The following is a 19,907-nucleotide window of genomic DNA, read 5'->3' as shown; positions in this document are numbered from 1 at the left end:
CAGCTTTCCAAATGGTATCTATTCTTTCATACTGTTATTTCAAGAAGGAATGTTTGTACTTGAACTGAAAATCAGAATCAAAATGTTTCTTATTCTGTTCCTAACCGAAAGAAAACTAAGCTGAAGTTGTTTACTAGAATCATGTGAGTATCATGCTCTCTGTAGTGGCAGGAGATGACTTCATTGTTTGTCATGATTCTTAATGAAATTAGTGTGTTGGTTTCAAATACATGTCATTGTTTCTTTTGTTTTAAAGATACGCCTGTATATCCTTTTACTTCTCCAAATCCAAGAGATGCTATGGCTGGTGACATAATAGGCAAGTTCTTGGTGTTTTTCTCCACCCCCATTTCACTGTTTTCCCCGATGTTGCTATTTTCACTGTTTCAGTGGTGCCTGCTTTCATGGAGATTTATGTAGTTATTTTGCCACTGTTGATATTTATTTGTCAGAGACCCTTTGTTCTTTCCAGAAGTCCATCCTGTTGTCAAGTTCAAATTAAACAGTTTAGTGGGCTAACTCCAAGAAGAGTTACGGATCAAAACAAATTTGACCAGCCTCAGGCAAACGTCTGCAGAAGAGGCTGACCATCTTGTTGGTACTCTTCTGAATAGATCCATCAAGGCTTTCTGACACAACAACTGCTGCTTTGCAGTGTAAATCTCTCTGTTTAGGCTAACCAGCCTCTGCTTCTGGACTGTCTGTCCTCTCACACCTGGAAAATTGTACATTGCCTTTGGCAGTGAAGACTTTGATTTTTAAGAGAGCTATGCATTTTATTTTAGCCCTCTGCAAAGCTGTCTGAAATCCATATGATGATTCCCTCAGTGGGATTATATTTTTTAGTACATGCTATAATACTGCAGACCAGAGACATCATCCCAGCTAGTGTTTAATCACATACACACTGGTAATGCACTTCATGGTTAATAACTTTTAAAAACCTTGCAACTTTTTCTTATGCTAAAATCAGCATTCTTCCCCTTTATTTCTGTTAGCTTTAATAGAACTGGAGTTTATGCTGGCAAATGAGAAAGTGTTTTCTTCTGTGAATGTAGCAAACACTTTGACATAAGCAGGCAGTACAAATCCATGTACATATTCACAAATCCCGACTGTTGAAAGCATCTGCAGTTGCTGTAAAAGCCCACAAAGCTTCAGTCTCCTGCACTACTTATCTCCTTCATACAGCCTCCAGAATAATTGCTGTGGTAAGCCTCTGGGTGTGCTCTGTCACATATCCCCTTCTGTCACGTATTTCTGAAAGGAGGAAGGAAAACTCTCAAGGAAAAAAGAATAAAGAGGAGAAAACAGGTCTTGATCTATTTACATTTGCAGTGAGTAGTATCTGGGTCTGAAGGCATAAGAGAGGCAGCTGCCTCTAAGGGGAAGCTTCTGTTCCTGTGGAAGTTGTAAATTTGTGCTGGCAGACTAAATGTGGTTACAGATTATTACGTGTAAGGTTTGTGCAAATAGTTTTGCCAGTTCAAAAGTAATAATTACTAGCACTGGTTTGTTTTTCTCTGCAAAAATACGAAGAGTTGCGTGATTTTATGCACTAACTATGTTCCTTTCTTCCTTTCCCTTTCCTGTTGTAACTAGAAGGTGGCTGCAAACCAGGGTATTTTGGCTCCCAGTGTCTGCGTAAGTGCCATAGTTTCTTTGATGCTTGGAGCCCGTGCTCTAGTGTAAATGCCAGCCTTTGGCTTCTAAGTGAAATAGGAGCTTTAAGATCATAAAGACGCAGAGGTTTTCTTTACAAATGTGCTCTTCATCATGCCAGTGCCATGGCACGGAAGTGCTGGGTGGTGACTGTGATGGTAATACCCAACAGTGCAGATATCAAACTGGACTTGTTTTTTCCCTGTGGCACCTGTGCAGCTGGGTATTTTCATTACCCTTCTGCTGGGGAAAGCCAAACGTTCCCTTTTGTCAAGCGTATATCCAAAATACAGACGCAAGTTTTATACTGAGGGGTGAAGTTCTTTTGCTACGGAGATGTGTTCTTAAGGGGCTTTCCCAAAATTCGCAGGAGTCAAAGAAATAAAATGTTATGAGGGGAGAATTCCATCTAAAATTGCCCCTATTTCCTTGACTGCTGGCTATTGTGTGATGCAGCTGTCAGACTCCAATTTGGAGGTGGGTTTAGTTACACTGATGAAATTTAAAATACCTTTGGGAACTTTTCTTTTACATATCTTTTCTTTTTTTAAAAAAGAATATTGTGTTTGAGTTTGCAACCTCACTTTGATGCACTAAGCTGCTCTTTCTAACCGATACTAGAAAACTGATTGGTTTTAAACTTTATTAGCCATCTCTGCCTACCTAGGCATTTTATTAATTCCTCCCACTGAGCTTGTGAATCCAAGCCTTATTCTTTTAATTTCATTTTTAAAAAGGATGGGACTAGTTTCAGTAGTTGGCATAATAGGATCAATAAATCAGACTGAGTGGGGACATGTCAAGTGTAGTGCTCCAATGCTGATACTGAACTTAGCAGTTATTGTGAGGCAGACTTGATTATTTTGTTCTTTCATTAATGTCTCCCTTGATGCTGAATTATTATTGATGCAATCAATAAAAGCCGTTATGAATCACAATAAATCTGATGGGAAGATTTTGGCCTGGTTGAGGATCAGGGAGTTGCTTTTTAGTTTTTATTTCAAGAAAGATAGAAGAAGAGAGCTTGTGCAGAGGCTGCCTCTGAAATGTCTTTTTTCATTTGCAGCATGCGAATGTAACCCAGCAGGAACCCAGCCTGAAGTCTGTGATTTCCTTGGGAGGTGTCTTTGTCGCTCAGGGGTAGCTGGACTTCAGTGTGATGGCTGTCAACCTGGCCTCCACTCCTTCCCTGCCTGTCAAGGTGAGGCTCCCGATTGCATGTACAGCATCAAACAAGCCCCACAAAAGGCAGACAGCACTGCTTTTCAGGTACTGTTTTGCAGTGGCTGAAGTTCAGTTGTAAATGGGCAAGGCAGTCTTGTGCTCTACAGTAGAACCCTCATATAGTCTAATTCTCCATTTAGAGAGTTTATATATAGTCTGTTTTATATAGTCTGTTTTCTCATAGGCTTTTTTTCCTTTTGCATGGTCAGATTGTTTGATAGAGCCTCAGTCAGCACAGCTGTCTTACTAGTAACCAAAGAATTTGGATGGTGTTCTCACATGGAGGCCTACAGCAACAGAGCACAAGTGACTGCTAAGGGACTGGCATAGCAGAGCTGTGAAGCACACATCTACTTTTGCAGAGGGTCTTGTTTGGTAAAATATGCGTTCTGTGAATCTGAAAATTAGAATCTCCCATTTTGCCCTTCAGCATGATTTCTCATGATGATCATTTTAAGATCATCTGAGAGACACTGAGCCAATTTCTGCCCATGTAACCATGAAACATGAAAGATCTCTATGGGGTTTGACCTGTGTACCTGCCACCAAGGAGCAGTCTGCTTTTTACAAGAGAGGGAAATCAATGAAGTATAGCCTTGAATATCATAACGGTCTTGCGTGTGTATGAGGAATCCATTAAGTCCTATCTGGCCCCTAGATTTTGTCTGTTTTTCCAGTGATTAGGAGAGGCCCTTAATCCTTAGTGAATTTTACACTGAGAAAGAATATAGGATATTGCTGAGTTCTGGTATGTACTTTTCTGTACAGCTTAACAAGATTCATGTAGAGCATTATGATTTACTTTCTTCTGTCTCACTATTTTTGGTTGTTGACCATAGCAAACTTTTTCCTTTTGGGCTTGTATACTTGCTTGTCTCCTATGAATAGACAGCAGAATTCTTTATGCCCTTGCAAAGATATATTATTTCGTGTTACCAAACACAGTGGGTGGAATAAAGAGAAGCCACATGACTGTGTCTTTATGGTCTGGAGTAGATTAACAGTTTTTAATGAAAAACATAAAACCAGGATTCTGTATTGGTACACACTGTTCAGTGGGTTTAAAATATTCTATCCTTTAATTTTTTTTTCTTGGAACTGGATCAGGTAGCAATCATAAAGCAAACCAAACCTGTATTGAATACGCACCACACGCTGAAAGAGACATAAAAGCTTAAAAGAGCATTCAAAAGCAAATTGTAAAAGACTGCTAAAAATAGTTGAAAACAGTCAGTGGGATTACTCAAAACTGCTGCCATTCACAGCTTGTTCTGTAAAATAAGCTGCCATGGGTTTAAATTTAAACTAATGCAGCATGCTGCAAACTGTGGTAGAAAGTGAGCAGCCCAGCCTGCTACTCCTGTTTGGAGTTATCATTTTCAGAAGGGGGGAAGATCTATAACTTTCTGGCTTCCTAGCAAGCCCTGACTCTTTCCAGGCATCCTTCATGTAAACACAACAAAGTCAGATGTCCTTGACTTCAGAAGAAAAGAGGAACCGAAAGGGGGAACCAGGAACATGAACATGGAACAGAAAGCGTTTGTTGTATATTTGTGCCACTCAGCCATTTCTGTCAGTCATAAAATCCAAGTGATTAACTGCTTGTACCTGGGGCAGCTGGGATTCCCAGCTGGGCTCCCATTCATGCACTCATAAACTCTGTGATGACCCTGTGTAAAGCCCAGCATCATTCCAGAAAATGTCAGCTCTTATCTGTGATAGACCTGTTAGCCTAAAATAGTGGTAACTCCAACAGAAATTTCTTATTATAGCCTCATAACAGCTTTTATTGTAGTCTGACAATGTGTATTATAAGCAGATTCCTGCAATGCAGTGCTTGCCAGCTTATAGAATTAAAACGTCAGCATTTTTTACCTTGTGCATCATTTATTTGCGCATGAACTTGTGCTTGTGCCTCATTACTAATAAGCTTCTTGTTAGCCATGAGATAGCCTAGCTTTGTGGATGTCATTTTCAGAAGTTATTTTTTAGAGAGGTTATTTTTTAAGTACTTCTCTCCTGTGATGTTCTTTCCATTGTAAAATGGATTTCTGTCACTTACACATGTTTTGCAAGGCATCAAACTAAATCTCTAAACTGTACAATATAAAATTGCAGTAAGAACCTGATTCTCAATGGTTGAGAAGGCAATTACAGTACAGGCATCTATTTCAGGGTATTTATTTTTGGTGGTAAAATTACAGTTCATTTTGTTTCCTCATGATCGCTTTACATTCAAAGGTAACTTTATGGCAAATTCTGGTTTAAATAACTACATAGACATGTATCTGTAAGGATAATAATTATTCCTTTTCTTTGTGTAGAATGTAACTGTGATGCTGTTGGCTCAGTGGAGAATACATGTAGTCCTAGAGGTCAGTGTCTGTGCCGCAGTAACTATGCTGGACTTAGATGTGACCAGTGCGCTCTGGGTTATTACAGCTATCCCAGCTGCTTGCGTGAGTAAAAGCCTTTTCTCCTTTTACTGTGTTTTCCTTTCTTAATTCTGCAAGAGAGAAGAAAACAAATTTTCTCAAGTATTTTTCCATCTAAAACTACATATGTAACCATGATAGTTTTATTCCATCCAAAGCTGGCAACAATAACACTGAAGATCCAGGCAGTGGCCAGGCTTCCTGGCAGGTACATACTCCAAGCAGGAGTAGGTAGTCCTCTCTAGCACATGATTGCTGTTCCTGTGCTAGTTGGATTAATGTGAGCCTGGCAGTGTTTGCCTTTGGTGCAGTTGGATCTCTCCTGAAATATTATATCTAAAGTTTAGCCTGGGCAATGGGCATTTACCTGTATCACTTGGCTTACAGAACATAAGCTGTGTTTCACCTGGTTTGGGCTTCTAACATTAGATACACTGTGCTGCAAACTAAGTAAGTGCGTTAACATGTGCTCTTGACATGTGCCAACATTTCACAGTAAATCCTAGTCTAGAAGGGCTTGACTTTACAAAACTTCCATGATATCAACAATTTATCCTGCCCACGTGGATCAGTTGATCAGGTACAGACTGTGTTTATAGGTTTTTCACATCAAGAAGAGGGGAACCTGCAGGCTCTGTCATTAAAATCAGCAAGCTACTTGATCATAATGAGCAGGGGTGCACTTTCCTAGAAATCAAAAGATTGTTAGTGCTGAAGAAGGGATGTAGCCAGAATTCTGATATAACTAATCACCACAACCACAGCAAAAAATAATCTGGCAGATTTGTTCTCTCTCTTTAGGAGACTGGTTACTACTTTGCTAAAATAATTGTCATTAACTAGCTCTCCTCTAGTCTCTGTCTGCCCAAAGGTGAGTCCCCTGGGCTTTAGCAGCGTTGCTCTTTTTTGTGGCATTATTCTTATTTACCCATGTGTGTAAATCATTGCATAGGTGAGACCTTACATTGGGACCTGAAATTATAAGACTGTTTCATGGTGTATTTCAAAGCTTTTTTTGGCCTCTTCTGCTCTCAGATCTAAGGTGTGAGGGCATACAATTTTATATTCTAGATTCATATTTTTAAGAGCAGATCTAATTTCAGAATTTGCTCTGTGCTTTCTATAACTGTAAGAAGATCAAGAAAGCAGAAATCCAAAACCAAACGTGCTCTTAGGATGGGACAAAGAATTTAAGGATGAGAGTTTTATTATCGTTCCAGATAATCTTACCTGTTTCAGCCAAGAACAGAGGAAGAGTTAATGTCAATGTGTTACATGTCACCTCAAACTCATAGCTTCCAAGCAGGAATGAGGACCCTGTAAGGAGAATCTTGTGAGCTATTTATTGGAAAGAAAAAAGAACAAATACATAAATAGAATTCAAAACATCTGCAGTACTAAAGTTTTGGAAGGTTGGTAGTTGGTCCCTACAGGGTGAACTTTCCCACCACAGGCTATGTTTGTTGTTCTGTAGCTTGTCAATGCTCTCCTGACGGTTCCCAGCACGGCACGTGTGAGCCCACATCTGGGCAGTGTGAGTGTCAAACGGGCATCACGGGGCAACGGTGTGACAGATGCCTTTCTGCAGCTGACAGTTTCCCCTACTGCGAAGGTAACATTTCTGAGGGAGAACCTTTACTGCAGGGTTCTCCAGGGCAGTCTGTTGCATGAAAAGTTTACAGAAACTCCCCGAAGCCTGGGGATGGAGGGAAGGATGCACAGGGAGCACATATTAGATGAGCTTATCTGTCATTCTGCATGTTATTTCATAAAGTAAATACTGTAAGATTTAAGTGTTTTCAGATGATGGCACAGGAACTTTAAGAAAACATTTCTCAGATCGATAGGTTAGTGCACTATTTTTCCAGCCACTACTTTGCATATCAAACCAAATAGTCTAAACCAGGATAAATACACATCTGAAAAATCATTATTAAAGGTTTCTGTTGGTTTTGAAGTTTAAAGCATTTCAGTCCCTCCAAGGTAACCAGATTAAAAAACCCTTTCAACCTCACGCCTGCTACATTGTGCTTCTGCAGTGCTACATTCCACAGCTCTGTTTTCAAAAGGTCTTTCAATGTTTGTTTTTTAATTTCATAAAGGTGCCAACAGTGAATGTGATCCTTTGGGTAGCGTTGGTTCTCATTCCGTAAGTATTCTCCCATCACAGCTAATAGCGTGTGTTAATAATTCATGTGCCTTTGCTGAACACATTCACTTCATTGCTCACGTCCTGAGGAGTGAAAATAAACTTTCTGTTTTGTTCTTTGGTCATGCTAGTGCAATCAGCTGATGAGGGTATTTTTTACATCTTTTATATATAGAATATGCATACTGTTTATGTCTTCTTGGTGTGCTAAAACTCTAATATATACATTGCATGCATCTAAGCTTATGCATGTCCCACAGACCTTGTAGATTTGGGTTGCAACAGGCCATTTCAGCATCAAATTATTCTTGAGAAAAATTATTATCTCTTTGTAACTGTTACTATTCCACTATTATTGTTATTAATACACTGATGGTTATTAATAATAGCATATTTAGCAGAAATCACAGTCAGTGGTAAATGTGTAGCAATGAAGACCTAGAAGGTAAGTCTGACTGATGGAAGAGATATCTATGTAGGTTCATGAACACAGCTAATTGTGTTTTCCACCAATAAAGGAATAATTAAATTTGAAAATGAATTATTATTTTTAAGTAAATTTGATTTTTAAACTCTTTGCAAAACAGTTAATACTTTAGAGCAGTCCTAATAAGGCTATAAAAGAATTGGAAAGTACATCTATTGAATCATTTAGAATAAATTAGATGTGGAAAAAATGCTCTGTGTGGAAGTCCTGTACTGATCGCATGAGACTGAAAAATCTAAGTCTGAATCAGCCTCAATTCCATGCATCTGTTAATAATACTAGGATTTTCTTAGCACTAAAGACCAGTATGTTTACATGAAACCAATGAAGCCATATTAACTCCTTTCTGTCATTAGGGCTATTGTCAATGTCTTCAGCACGTTGAAGGTCCTACCTGTAGTAAATGCAAACCATTATACTGGAACCTGGCCAAAGAAAACCCTGAGGGATGCACAGGTATAATTTCATGACATATTTCTTTGGGCTTATGGAATGTATTGAATTCTTTTGGAAGTCATTGTTATTCATTCATACGGAGAGTTGAACTGATCTCAAAGTAGCACCGCAAAATAAAATGTTCAAGTCAGCCTGGACACTGATTTGCATCAATTGCCTGAATGTTTCTAAAAAGAAGAAAACAATTTTAAATCCAAACTCAAGCCTGTTTTTTGTTAAATACAAATTAAAACATTTTAAACACCCCAGTAAATCACACATACACTGAAGTCCTCTTTCTTTCCCCTTTTTTTTTTCCTCTCACCTTGTGCCAGTATCTGTCTGCTGTTCTGAACCTTCTAGAGTAAAATCCACCTTGTGGCACTATGACTTAAAATGGCAGATTCAGGGTGGTGGTTTTTTTTTTTCCTGCAAAGTGTCTTGGAAAGGTGAAATGCAGATTGCCTTTTTTTCATCTGTGCAGCGTGCCAGTGTGATGTGAGTGGAACACTAAGTGGAGTCGGAGAATGTCAGCAGGTAAAGTGAAATTGAAAGACATTAATGAAATTGATTTTTGTAAAGATAAATTGTTATGACATTTGGTAAGGTAGAAGTCTTGGTAGCAATTATTGCTTTTACACAGAAAGTGGCTAGTTTTATATAATGGAGAAGCAGTTTTACACAATGGAGAAGCAGTTTTATACAGAAGTTTTATACATCCTAGGCCAGTATGAAAGGTCTGAACAATTCTCAGCATCTTGAGTTTATATATTTTCTAGTCTGTTCTTTGAAGATGATATGTGAGAGAGGTTATGTCCAGATTGTATTTTGTGTGGAGATGAAAACGTTTTTTCTTTTTAGAATTAGAGGGAATTTGGAATATTGAATGTTAAAGTTCCCGAAAAGGTGCAGAAACATTTTTTTTTTTTTTTTTACCCCCCAGGAAAATGGGCATTGTTATTGCAAATCTAATGTTTGTGGAGATTCCTGTGACACTTGTGAAGCTGGTTATTACACTCTTGAAAACAAGAATTATTTTGGCTGCAGAGGTAAAATGAATAAAGGACATTTCCAGTAGCAGATTTGCACTCAGCAGAAAAGTCTTTACAATTCCCTAGGTTTTATTTTTAAAGTGTGAATGTATTTGTGGAATCACTTGTGCACAGCTGAAGCTGTTATCTTATCAAGCAAGATAATTGACATTCATTCCTCCTCTTGTTCCTTCTCCCAAGTTGTGGAGCCAGGGATGGTTGATTTTCCTCCAAGAGTTACTTGGAAGAGCAGTAGGTGTCTGTTTTGCTTAGCAGTTTTCTAAGGTCTGTTGCTACAGTAAGAACTTAAAATGTTACAACAGATGATAGTAGCTTGATGGGTGTTTTTGCAGGTATATTCATGGATTTCTTTAGTCCAGGCCTCAATGTGTTTTGAAGCAGAGCGCGATGTAGCTGTGATGCGGAGAAAGTGGTTCTTCTTCTGAGGGATACATGCTTTGCCATGAGTTTTGAGTGATGTAGAGCTACTGCACCAGTTCCCTTCCCTCCTTGTCCCCCTCCTGTAGACGTAGGTTTGTTAAAATTATTGAAAGCACTTTTACTGACTTCAGTGTGTTTTACATCTATTTGGGGTTAATGCAAATGATGTATTTTTAATGCATTGACATCATTTAACAATCTCTTAATATGTGCAAAGTTAAAAATAACAGGTACTGTACCCAACAAAGCTTTTATACCTAATATCTAACCAAGGAGATAATGAATGGGATCTAGTTTCACAAAGGATTACAAGTACTTATGATGTCTTAGGAACAGGAGGCTTTTACACTATGACATAAGTACATGTTTAGGAACTTTCAACCTTTCAATTCAGCTTGAAATTTTTAGCCTAGACATAGCTGTTCCTTAGTACAATATATTATACGTCCTTACTAGAGGTGTAATTTAGTTTGTTCCACAATTCCTGTCTCCTGTAGAAAATCATTCAGTACTGTCGTCCAGTATTGGTTAAAAATAGGCATACGCTATTATATGAACACATATGTTCTTGTCATGTCCAATTTTTGTAAGATAAAGGCTCTGAAAAATTAGCATCTTACAATTTTTTTAAGTTAGAGGTTTGGGTTTGTTTTGGTGTGGGGGATGTTGTTTGTTTATATTGGGGGGTTTAAATAATTATTTATCATGTTGTTGTAGAAATTCTGACTTACTAGCAAAACATTTGAATGACTACTCTGCAGAGCTGTAGTTGTGCACTTAGTAACGTGGCATGGCTTGTTGCTTGTGATTTGGGTTTTTTTAAGTGGCTTTTTTCACATTCCAAGGTGAAAATAAAGCAAACAACCACAAACTTCAGAAGCCAGAAATAGTTGCAGCTCATGCATGTGTGTTAACACGTTTGAAAGAGTCTGAGGGGAGTCTGAAGGGCTCTGGAAGGAGGAAACGAATCATTAATAGTGTTTAATTAGCGGAAGCGAGGTGTGTTTTCTGATAACTTCTGTCACTTCTTTTCTGATGGGGTATTTGGTTTCTGCTCTTTCCCCAACAGGCTGCCAGTGTGATGTTGGAGGATCCCTCAGCCCGGCATGTGCCGAGTCCACGGGTGGCTGCCAGTGCAGGGCCCATGTCGTGGGGACAGCCTGTCAGGAGTGAGTCTGGCTGTAGCTCCTATGAGCTCCTGCTTAAGCATAGTTCTTTTGAAACTACCTGCAAGTCACTTGCTTTTGTATTAGCTGTTGATATTAATTTTGCTGGGCAGTTTTCTTATGTTGTTTTATTAAGATGTTTTAAACTTGTTTCCTTAAATAACAAATGCCAGTTGTGCAATAGTATTGCATATGCATCTATATACATATCAAGAGTTATATAGTAAAACGTATGTAAGCTGTAAAAACTTCTGAGAGGAGAACTCTCATTGCACCCAACTTTATCAGCTGTCTTGAATTTACTAGCTGCTATCAGGATTCCTCAGTCATCAGTAGGTCACTTCCAATCCACTGCTTTGTGCTCTTAGATATAGATCATACAACAATTGGTAACACTTTGTTGTTTGGGTTTTAATTTTTTCCTTGAAAGGCCTGAAAAAAACTATTTTTTCCCTGATCTGCACCACATGAAGTTTGAGATTGAAGATGGTACTACTGTGAAAGGAAAGGAAATTCGTTTTGGCTATGATCCTCAGGAATTCCCTGGCTTCAGTTGGAGAGGATATGCTCAGATGTCATCTATACAAGTAAGCTTTGAGCAAGGCTTTGAGGTGAAAACATAGGTGCATGGTATGTATGTTTCTATAGTACCGCTATGTGTATGCAGGGTCATAGAGAAACTAGAAAAAAAGGACAAGATATTACTAAGATGAACCCTTTGGCACTGTATCCCTGTTTAGATTAGTGAGTGTTGGTACTATTAGTATGGTCATTGCTTTTGCCAGTATTTGTTCTTCAGAAATGCTCTTTGAGGTTGTTTTTGGGGGGGGTGTTTGTTTGTTTGTTTGTTTGTGAGAGATACTCATTTTGAAAGGGTGTAAAAAAGTAAAAAGAACTAACAGCTTTAAAGTCTATAACACTAAGTGCAGAAGCTCTTGTCATGTCAAGGACAGTGGAAATGGCAGAAAGTTGATGCTTGGCGAAGTAATTTGAATTACACAATTCCATGGCAGTCTGTATCCACAAGGTTTTCAGGTACCATCACAGGGCTGTCGCTGAAGTCTTTTACACCTGCAAATTATATTGGGTGAAAAAGAGAAAGGTGTCAACTTTTGTTAGCAATGATAACTTCTCATTACAGCAAACAGGAAAAGGTATGATGCAGTAAAGGAAGCTGTGAGGAGGAGCATATTGGCAACATTCATTTTAATCTCATGACAGTCCACAAATAAACTAAGCAACAGCAGTTTATAAGTAAATCACAGAAAGGAAGTCACCAGTAAGTGTAAGAAGGGACTTGCCTGACTTTGGACTGAACTACTGACCAAGTGAACCAGGACTCTAAAACAGTAGATTTGAGCAATAAATAGGATTTGCTCACTCTTCTTAAGGTAGTACTCTGGTGTGGTTGTGTCCAAGGATTAATGGATCACTGTAGATTGAGGTGCAAGTACATAATTATTGCACAAGCATAGTGATTTCCTTTCTGTTCTTCATTTTTCACTCTTTCCCCTTTGTTCTTTTTGTTGTTTGTTTGTTTTATCCCGGAGCTCATATTCGTTGGATCTTCAGAATTACGCCACTTTCATAAAGGAAGGCAACTGTCCAGTAGCTGTGATTTCTTAAATTCTGCTTTCTAACTCAGATGCTTTTTGCATTTCATATCCAGTGGCATTTTGTGAAGAGGCAGAGAAAAGCCTTAGTCTCTAATTTTGCTACAAGTGTGCATTATTTTGCTTACCTGGATAAACCTTTTCAGTCATGTAAGTAATCACCAGCTCCAGGCCCTTCTTACTTAGATACTTGCATAACTGAGCTGCATTCTCAGTTATGCAAGGTTTTAACTGGAGGAAATTATGGTCTTCATTTCAAGGAACTTTCCTGATTTCAATGTAGTGTTTCTGTGTCTTGCGGGACCCTGAAATAATCCTCCTGACATTTATTTTGTAGAAGACAAATGTTGCCACACAAAAGGCAATTGTAACAGCTTTGTGTGAAAAGAAACTATTTCAGTACAATGAAAAATTCTTGAGGTGAAATAAATAAGCTGTGTGTGACATCAGTGGAGACTATTGTCAAGCTGCCAACATGGGTGTTTCATTATAGACTGAGCAGCTGACAGTCGAGCTTAGATTTTAAAGCACTGGCCAGATTGGCCTAAGTTTGTGACAGAGCTCAAAGAATAATTTCTCCCCACTCCCTGCCTTTGCTTGAGGCCAGGGACTGGCATCTCTTCCTCCCTCATTTGTCACATGTCTTCTTTCTCTTCCTTCACTGTGTCTTCTAGATTTTCCATAAAAGCTCAGAAACCATTTTGATAAATCTCCTGAAGCATGCTTTTTTATTTCCTTTGCCTTTTCTTTTTTGTTCATATCTGGTTTTCAGGTATTCCTTTAGTTCCTGTCTTACCCATGTATTATCTTTCAGAAGTCATCCTTCTCCACTTAAAATAACTCTTGTAAAACCTTTCCCCATTGCCCTTCTGCAATCACCTAGATTTTAGCTCTCAAGTCTCTAGACCTCTTGGCCCTGCCATCTGTGGTATGTCTATCTTTGCTTTCTGCTTCGAACTTCTATTAAGAAGGTGAAAGTGTCTGGTGATGACAGAATTGAGGAATATAAATTCAGAACAGCATATGAGAGCTGGCAATTTTGCATTTATTGTAACTTTTAGGAATAAGAGAAAATGTGGCCTTGTGCTCTATTCTCAAATGTATGGAACAGAGAAAATTTACGTACATTTGCAGAAGCAGAATGAACTAGAGCGGTGGGGAGGTCACCATACAACAACAGTATTGGAAAGGCACAGCAAGTGGATTGTGATGGGTGAACTGTTGGGAGCTGTATTAGAAGGGGAGTTTTAGGATGGAAAGAAGGAAGCCAACACTTGAGGTTGTACCAATCCTATCTTTTCCTAATCCACCACCACCATTTGAACATGTCTCTGCTGATTCTGTTGCTCTGCAAAGTAAATAAGGGGGGCTGTGAGAGAGCAACCTCCTGTGGGCTCGAGAACTGCATGGCTCCAGAAGAGTCAGTTTAGTCCCAGAGCAAAGAGTCATACATGGTATCACATCTCTAAGAAACCACAGGATCTGGTGGAGAAGCAGAAGTTTCAGTGACAATCTGAGATGCCTGCATGCTGTGGAGTGTGTTGTGTGATCTCAGAGTAGGACTGTTAATTCTGGCCTGTTCTTTGGGAAGCTAGTAATATGGGCAACCCTTGATGCCATAAGCCTCCTTTAGGGCACGGAAGGGGAGAATAACTGTAAAATACTGCCCATATATCAAGCTGCAATATTAACACACATGTCAGTTCAGCCCTTCTGTGTCTTTCTGGATAAGCTAGCATTTAACAAGAGTTTTATTTCACAGGAAGTTTTGTTCTATGTTCTTTTGTAAGCTGTCCGAGCCTTTCTTTTCTGTTACAGAGTTTGTCTTGGCCAAATGGTTTTTCTTTCTCTGGGTGCTAGTAACAAATAATATACTTTCCTTTCCTCCTTTTTCCCTTTCTTTTTATTTTTCGCAGCCAGAGGTGGTTGTGCCTATCACTGTGGCTTCCCCTAAGCTCTTCCATCTAGTCCTCCGCTATGTCAGCCTGGGCTCAAAAAGCTCTAAAGGGAAGATCTCAGTTGCTGAGGGAAAACATTTTGGCACTAATTGCACTTGTAAGTGAATTAATTTTCTCACTAGGCTTGCCTGTCTTCCTCTGTCATACAGTAGCATTGCCATTCCAGTATGTACTTGTCTGCATGTGCATTTTTCTTGTAGGACTTTAGTATGGTGCTTGCATGGCTTCTAACTTCCTCTATTCAGCACTTTATGGCTGGTTTTGTTTATTAACTTCCATTTTTCAGAATGAAGTGAAGATAACTTTGAATGTGGAAAAATCAAACTTATTTCGCATTATCCTGAGGTACATTAACCCTGGAGGTGAAACACTGTCTGGTCACTTATCTGCCTGTCAATCTCAGCCTGCAACAGGTAGGTGCAACTCAGTGGAGCAACAGATCAGAGTATTAGATTGGAGGAGTCTTTTCAAGGTGCACCTAAGTGAGATTTGTAATGTTGCTTAAAACGTATCACTTTTAACAGTGGCAGTACTTTTGTGCTTTTCCTAGTGTATTTTGCTGTGTAATTGATGTGGCTGTGTTTGCTTGCATGAAATCCTTACTTACAGTAGTAAGCAGCATTTGTTTTTTCAAATGTTTGCCAAACTCAGTACTTTCAGTTCTGCACTTGGAATCTCTGAACTGTGTTTAATGAAGCTTTTAGTTGCCTTTAACATTTCAGTTTAAAAGTGGCTTCTGCCTTCATTCCATGAATAACATTTATTTAATGGTGAGTCCAACCTACCAAGTTAGCTGTGATTGATTACAGACCTCAACAGCATGTGATGCCTTTTGGGCCCTGATAGAAGATAAGTACTCCATATCCTTTGAATAGGAGGATACCAAGCCTCTATGCAGAATTATATCTTGTAATGCCTAACTTCAGCATACTTATGGCAGCTAATGGAGTTTAGTCATAGACCTTTTAGTAGTTCTAAGGAGACAAAACTGAGGACTTCACAGATATCATTCAGCAGAGTGGCAGCAGTTCATGGTTATTTCTGGCTTTTATTAGATGGGAGACAGGGAACCAGGTTTTGTCTAGGCTTCAGAGAAGAAATCTGTAATATTCATAACAATTGAACCTCACAACTTTTTGATGAAGCACGCCACAGCTACATTTGTGTTGTACATCATCTCTACACGTTATACATCATCTCTGCCCAGACCTTCAGTTACTATCTGTAACTAAAGATTTTAGATGCTGCTGAGAACTTCCATTATCTGAAATATTTGGCTGAGAGTCACATGATAACAGGTCTTGTGTCAGCTGAACATATTGTGGGTCAATGCAAATACAGGCTGAACAGAAAATAATGGAAAAGTGAAGTAGTGAGCACTTCAGAATATTGTGAAACCAGCCATCATAGGGGCAGAGCTCTGCTTTTCTGAACCAATTTGCTCAACACTAATGAAAACAAAGACAACAATGACTATGTAGCTCTGTAGCTCATTGTGTGGACAAATGCACATTGATTAATGAAATGCCTTAAGAAAAGCATTGATCAGCTCCTGTTAGACCCATTTAAATTGATTGAATCATTAGTTCAGCACACAAAGCAAACAGAGACATTTTTCACGATCCCTTATATTTTTACTTGGTTTTATTTTGCTGGCAGGGGCTGCTCAGAGCAAAGAGTTTGTCTTCCCACCCAGCAAGGAGCCAACTTTTGTCACAATCCCAGGAAAAAGCTCCGCAGAGCCTTTCTCACTGGTTCCAGGCACATGGACTGTCAGTATAATGGCAGAGGAAGTCCTCTTGGTAAGAAAACAATTGAGGAAAACAAGTGCTTGAAGGCTGTCATGATAGTATTGCTCCGGAGTTATTTACCGGGAAGAACCCTGTAAGCAATTGAAATTCAGCACTAGTGAAAAGAGCACAGCAGCAGAATATCATTATGAAAATTTACAGTCCCACTGCTTATTTCATTTTTTTCTTCTTCCCTGACTTTCACCAGCTCTAATTTTTCTTGTGCTTGCATACTTTATCTGGAATTTTTACCTTCAAAGGCTAGAGTAATATTAACACACAGCACAATTGGTTGAGAAGAAATGCTCACAGAAATTAATAGTTCTTACCTATCAGATATCATATCTAAAGCTTACCACAGATGACCAAGGCCTTAGTTTCTTGACAAAGGTTCCTAAGAAGACGAAAATAAAATGGGCTGCATGATTAGTAGGTTATTTTTTAAATGTTTTTTGTCCTTCCATCATGACTCTTCTTTCTCTCACTGAAAAACTGAAAATCCTTTCTGACATCAGTTCTGAGAAATTGCTATAAAAACAGAAATTGTTTGAGGTCATAATCCAAGAAAAACCTTAAACATGCATGATCACAAAGGCAGCATATTAAATTCATATGTATAATGTATAGGGTTAACAAGTAGTCTGTGTCTTTAGTCATTAAGCCTGGGGCTCTGTTAAATTTATGGAGTACCAGGTAAAATGTTACTAAAAGAGCTTGCAATCATATTTCTTGCTGAAAGTGACAGTACTTATTGTGTCTGTTTTTTTTTAACTAATACCTTTGAAAAGGAATTTATTAATGGCTTTAGCCCAGCATGTTCTCACTTTAACAGTTTTTATAAAAACTCTAATATGTTAATTTAAGTAGTCAGAACAAAAATATACCAACTTCTGAAACCAGCTTAATAGATTACATGGAGTACTTTAATGAAGTCACCTGGGCTACGTGAATCTCCCTTGTGGAGTCGGAGTTCTTGCGTGTTGATCTCACTCATGTCTGAAAACTGCATGCAGTCGGTTGTGTATTACCCTGCTGTAGAGAAGCTGGTTCATGAGCAATATCTTGTACAACACATGATGGGAGTGGCCTCAGAATTTCCTTGCTCACAGGGCAGCTGCCATCTTCCCATCTCTATGAAGGCAGAAATAGAGTTAGGGAGACACATTCTGATGTTACTGGCCCATGTAACAGCAAAAAAACTTTCATGTCTTGCAGATACACTCCATAAAAATTATTTATGTGGTTGGTTTCTTTCATTATTACATTGAGAAAGTAGATGCTCCTTTTTGTTCCTTTAATTTTCTGCGTGGTCTTGCATTTGTTGTGTTCTTTGTTCTTAGGACTATATGGTGCTGTTACCCAGTGATTACTACGAAGCATCCATCTTGCAGATACAAGTTACAGAGCCTTGCACCTATTCAGGACATGCTTCAACAGAGCAGTCAGTATATGTGCTTCAGAGTAAACCAGTGCTTTGGATTATTTATTATTATCTTGCTGCACTTGAAAACAATAACAATCCTGTGTTTGTTTCTTTTTATGTAAGCTGCTTGCTCTATCAGCATTTGCCATTGGCCAGATTTTCCTGTGTCCTTGGTTCAAAGGCAGTGTATTTCAGACATGGGGGAGAATACAGAAGAATACCTGTGCGGCAGCCAACTCCTGATCAACCAGTGATGACCCATATCAGTGGAAGAGAGGTCAGATTCCTGCTGCTAATTGCAGTCCCATCTGCACTGTTGGCTATAAACTTACTGCACTAAAACACTTGCAGGTTACAGTTTAGGATTTGCAGATATGTAACACATCCCTAAAGCAGATGCTGTGCCGGGTTCTGCATTTTATACTGAATTGTGTAAACGGATCAGTCTAGGCAGATTTATAACTGTGACCAGAGTAGACATTTCACTCTGACACAAGTAATTTGTTAAATAAAGATCCTTCTGCTTTAGGCATGCTGGCTTGTTCAGAATACTGTTTAATTGCAACGTAAGCGGGATAATGGTTTGTCAGCAGAAGTGGTGTACATACATCACTATAAATGAATCTTATTTTCCCCCTTAATTAGCTATATTTATGTAAAATATTTGCTTTAATAAACAAAAAAGCAGAAGCAATTATGCCTCTATCGTAGCTCTACTGAAAGAGAAACATGTTTTGTGAAATGAAAAGATATACTGGAAGTGTGTCTGGTAAAAATACAGTGTTTTATCAATTACATGATAGTTACATGTACAGTGATTATGCCCTCTACTACTATGCTTTAAAAATACCAAGTACAACAAGAATATTTACATGCCACAGGGCCTGGTGCTTCATGACTGACGCATGTGCAAAGTTGTACTGGTATGAATGATTGCGGTGAAGTCAAGAGGGCTGTTGACAGAATTAATTACACGTTTAAGTGTTTGTAGCTTAAGGAAATATTGAGAAAAAAGAGTTTAAATTTGAAGATAGTTACATAGCCAAATGTAGCAAAAACTTCTGCAACCACAGCACTTTCCATGCAGCTACTTCGAACTATTTTGAATCAAATATTGTGTTGACCCATTTGTGCAGGTAAACTGAAAGAAAAACTTGATGCTTCAGAAAGTGGTATTGGCTGTTGCCTGGAGAAAACGCTTTCACTCTTTGTAAGGAATCTGCAGCAGGAATTGTGTTCCTGGAAATTTTGTTTTCAGTGGAGAAGTAGACTCAATTTTTATGTTACTAAAGATAGTTTAGAGATGATGGTGACAATTATTTAGGAATGTTAAAGTTTCCTCACTGATACTTTCTCCTGGGGAAAAGAGAAATAATAATATGATCATTTCCTGGGCTTATTTTACAGCCTTCCTAGAACTGTTATAGTGGCAGCTGTATCTTGAACTTGGTTGACTCTTACTAGTGGACAAACTGGTATTCATAAGCATTGCTTCCATTCTGTTGGTTGTCTTTTGCTGAGACATTACGGGGTTGGCCCTGGACTGATGCTGACGGGTTTGCTTACAAGGCAGGAAAAGGGAGCTTCCTGCAAGAAAGGGAGTGAAAAATCTAACAGCTTTTTTCTTTTTCAATGATCTTGACCTAGGTCAATTTACAGATGACCATAAATGTTCCTCAAGTTGGTCGCTATGTTCTGGTTTTTGAATACGCCAATGAAGATGGTCAGTTATACACTGCCGAGGTAACAATACATAGTCCTGGACCTGTCACTGAAGGCAGAGTGAGAATATATAGTTGTAAATACAGGTAAGAATTTCTGAAGTAATCAGTAAATGATTAAATAAGCATTTGGGATATAATTATACTTTCTATATATCATAATCTATTTTACTATGTAGACTGTTTGAATATTATAGGTTGATTTAAAAGCAAGTCCCTGATTCCGTGGGTATATATCTCTCTGTCTAATCAGGTCATTAAATATTGCTACTGCTTCAATGAAATGTTCTCCTATAAAAAGGGTTTTTTTTTAATGCACATTCATAAACCCTTATAAACTATTATTCTCTGAGTCCAGCGGAAAAGCATCAG

The 19,907-nt window shown here is 38.6% G+C and overlaps 1 protein-coding gene across 1 annotated transcript in view; it reads left to right on the top strand.

Moving 5' to 3' along the window:
* Positions 1 to 19,907, top strand: part of LAMA3 (laminin subunit alpha 3) — a 106,860-nt gene that overhangs the window by 25,110 nt on the left and 61,843 nt on the right. Inside the window, exons 11-24 of the mRNA XM_061448642.1 lie at positions 257 to 319; positions 2,729 to 2,863; positions 6,796 to 6,933; positions 7,424 to 7,470; positions 8,314 to 8,413; positions 8,877 to 8,929; positions 9,336 to 9,441; positions 10,934 to 11,033; positions 11,461 to 11,617; positions 14,888 to 15,014; positions 16,261 to 16,403; positions 17,732 to 17,832; positions 17,938 to 18,091; positions 19,462 to 19,622. Of these exons, the coding sequence (XP_061304626.1) occupies positions 257 to 319; positions 2,729 to 2,863; positions 6,796 to 6,933; positions 7,424 to 7,470; positions 8,314 to 8,413; positions 8,877 to 8,929; positions 9,336 to 9,441; positions 10,934 to 11,033; positions 11,461 to 11,617; positions 14,888 to 15,014; positions 16,261 to 16,403; positions 17,732 to 17,832; positions 17,938 to 18,091; positions 19,462 to 19,622 (1,585 nt within the window). The remainder of the gene's footprint in view (positions 1 to 256; positions 320 to 2,728; positions 2,864 to 6,795; positions 6,934 to 7,423; positions 7,471 to 8,313; positions 8,414 to 8,876; positions 8,930 to 9,335; positions 9,442 to 10,933; positions 11,034 to 11,460; positions 11,618 to 14,887; positions 15,015 to 16,260; positions 16,404 to 17,731; positions 17,833 to 17,937; positions 18,092 to 19,461; positions 19,623 to 19,907) is intronic.

Source organism: Pezoporus flaviventris, unplaced genomic scaffold, assembly GCF_033815535.1.
Source record: "Pezoporus flaviventris isolate CSIRO_AGI_PZ_B2104156 unplaced genomic scaffold, CSIRO_AGI_Pfla_v1 ptg000007l, whole genome shotgun sequence".
In the NCBI taxonomy this organism is placed as follows: domain Eukaryota; kingdom Metazoa; phylum Chordata; class Aves; order Psittaciformes; family Psittacidae; genus Pezoporus; species Pezoporus flaviventris.
Note: the sequence above shows the minus strand (reverse complement) of the source record. Positions and strands in the feature narration are given on the sequence as shown.